Here is a 2,592-nt window from a genome sequence, read left to right on the forward strand (position 1 = left end):
TATTGCAGCCCCATTACCCACAGCTCCCCCTGCCGGCAGCACGGGGTATTGCAGCTCCGTTACCCACAGCTCCCCCTGCCGGCAGCCCCGGGTATTGCAGCTCCGTTACCCACAGCCCCCCCTGCCGGCAGCACGGGGTATTGCAGCTCCATTACCCACAGCTCCCCCTGCCGGCAGCACGGGGTATTGCAGCCCCATAACCTCTTCACCGCCGGTCGGCCGCGGGGTCGCGCACGTCAGGCAGCAGCGTGCACGCGCTCACGATGCCCAGAGCGGCCGCCAGGGCGCGCAGGTCCCCTCTGGCGGCGCGCAGGGAGTGAGCGGCGGCGGCCGCGCGCAACTGCGCCTGCGCCAGCCCCGCCCCCAGCGCGCCAGCGCCACGCCCCGCCCGCCCGAACCCGCCCCGAGCCGCCCGCGCCACCGCCCCCCCCAAGCGTCGCGCCCCAGCGCGCAGGCGCAGCTGCAGCAGCGAAGGGTCCGCCCCGCCGCCAGGGGGCGCGGTCGCCGTCGCCGTCGTCTCCTCCTCGTCGGACTCCGAGGCCTCGCCCGGGAGCTTGGAGCCGGCCCCGCCCCCCGCCGCAGGCTCCGCCTCGGAGTCGCTCTCGGAGGCTTCGCCCGGGACCAGCCCCGGGGGGGGGCGCTGGGACATGGCCTGGGGGGAGGGGAGAGAGAGAGAGAGACCGTGGAGAGCAGGGAGAGAGAGAGAGACCCATAGAGATCCATAGAGACCTCATAGAGATCCATAGAGACCCCATAGAGACCCATAGAGACACATAGAGACCCATAGAGACCCATAGAGACCCATAGAGACCCATAGAGACCCATAGAGACCCATAGAGATCCATAGAAACCCCATAGAGACCCATAGAGACCCATAGAGACCCATAGAGACCTCATAGAGACCCCATAGAGATCCATAGAGACCCCATAGAGACCCATAGAGACCCATAGAGACCCATAGAGATCCATAGAAACCCCATAGAGACCCATAGAGACCCATAGAGACCCATAGAGACCTCATAGAGACCCCATAGAGACCCATAGAGACCCATAGAGACCCCATAGAGACCCATAGGGAGCCATAGAGACCCATAGAGACCCATAGAGACCTCATAGAGACCCCATAGAGACCCATAGAGACCCCATAGAGACCCATAGAGACCCCATAGAGATCCATAGGGACATAGAGACCCATAGAGACCCCATAGAGATCCATAGAAACCCCATAGAGATCCATAGAGACCCCATAGAGACCCATAGAGACCCATAGAGATCCATAGAAACCCCATAGAGACCCATAGAGATCCATACAGACCCATACAGACCCATAGAGATCCATAGAGATCTCATAGAGATCCATAGAGACCCCATAGAGACCCATAGAGACCCATAGAGACCCCATAGAGACCCATAGAGATCCATAGAAACCCCATAGAGACCCATAGAGACCCCATAGAGATCCATAGAAACCCCATAGAGATCCATAGAGACCCCATAGAGACCCATAGAGACCCATAGAGATCCATAGAAACCCCATAGAGACCCATAGAGACCCATAGAGATCCATAGAAACCCCATAGAGACCCATAGAGATCCATAGAGATCCATAGAGACCCCATAGAGATCCATAGAGATCTCATAGAGATCCATAGAGACCCCATAGAGATCCATAGAAACCCATAGAGATCCATAGAGATCCATAGAAACCCCATAGAGACCCATAGAGATCCATACAGACCCATACAGACCCATAGAGATCCATAGAGATCTCATAGAGATCCATAGAGACCCCATAGAGACCCACAGAGATCCATAGAGACCCCACAGAGACCCATAGACACCCCATAGAGACCCCACAGAGACCATAGAGACCAGAGAGACCCATAGAGATCCATAAGATCCATAGAGATCCATAGAGACCCCATAGAGACCCACAGAGACCCCATAGAGACCCCACAGAGACCCCACAGAGACCCATAGACCCCACAGAGACCCATAGAGACCCATAGAGATCCACAGAGATCCACACAGACCCCATAGAGATCCACAGAGACCCCATAGAGACCTCATAGAGATCCATAGAGACCCAGAGAGACCCCACAGAGACCCATAGAGACCCCATAGAGGCCCCTAGAGATCCATAGAGACCCCATAGAGACCCCATAGAGACCTCATAGAGACCCCATAGAGATCCACAGAGACCCCATAGAGATCCATAGAGACCCACAGAGACCCCATAGAGATCCATAGAGACCCCATAGAGACCAGAGAGACCCCACAGAGACCCATAGAGACCCCCCAGAGACCCATAGAGACCTCATAAAGAGCAGAGAGATACAGAGAGACCCATAGAGAGCAGGGAGAGCAGAGAGACCCATAGGGATCCATAGAGACCAGAGAGACCACATAGACACCCATAGAGATCCACAGAGACCCCAGAAAGACCTCATAGAGACCTCAGAGCCCCATAGACACATAGTGACCAACAGAGACCACAGAGATACATATAGACCATAGAGACCCCACAGTGACCCATAGACTGACCCACAGTGATCCATAACGAGACAGAGCCCATAGAGCCCCAGAGACCCA

General features: G+C 56.5%; 1 protein-coding gene across 1 annotated transcript; it reads right to left on the reverse strand.

Moving 5' to 3' along the window:
- Positions 1-205: 205 nt before the first annotated feature.
- Positions 206-649, reverse strand: LOC130601234 (biogenesis of lysosome-related organelles complex 1 subunit 3-like). The gene has a single exon (XM_057413144.1). It carries the CDS (start codon positions 647-649, stop codon positions 206-208), a length of 444 nt encoding a protein of 147 aa, XP_057269127.1.
- Between the last annotated feature and the right edge of the window lie 1,943 nt (positions 650-2,592).

The sequence above is a fragment of the Pezoporus wallicus genome, unplaced genomic scaffold, assembly GCF_028554395.1.
Source record: "Pezoporus wallicus isolate ANWC-B61680 ecotype Strahan unplaced genomic scaffold, APGP_CSIRO_Pwel_v1 contig_9966, whole genome shotgun sequence".
Classification (NCBI taxonomy): domain Eukaryota; kingdom Metazoa; phylum Chordata; class Aves; order Psittaciformes; family Psittacidae; genus Pezoporus; species Pezoporus wallicus.

Coding starts and splice junctions, on each gene's coding strand:
- LOC130601234 (XM_057413144.1), bottom strand. CDS start 649: ATGTCCCAGCGCCCCCCCCCGGGGCTGGTCCCGGGCGAAGCCTCCGAG.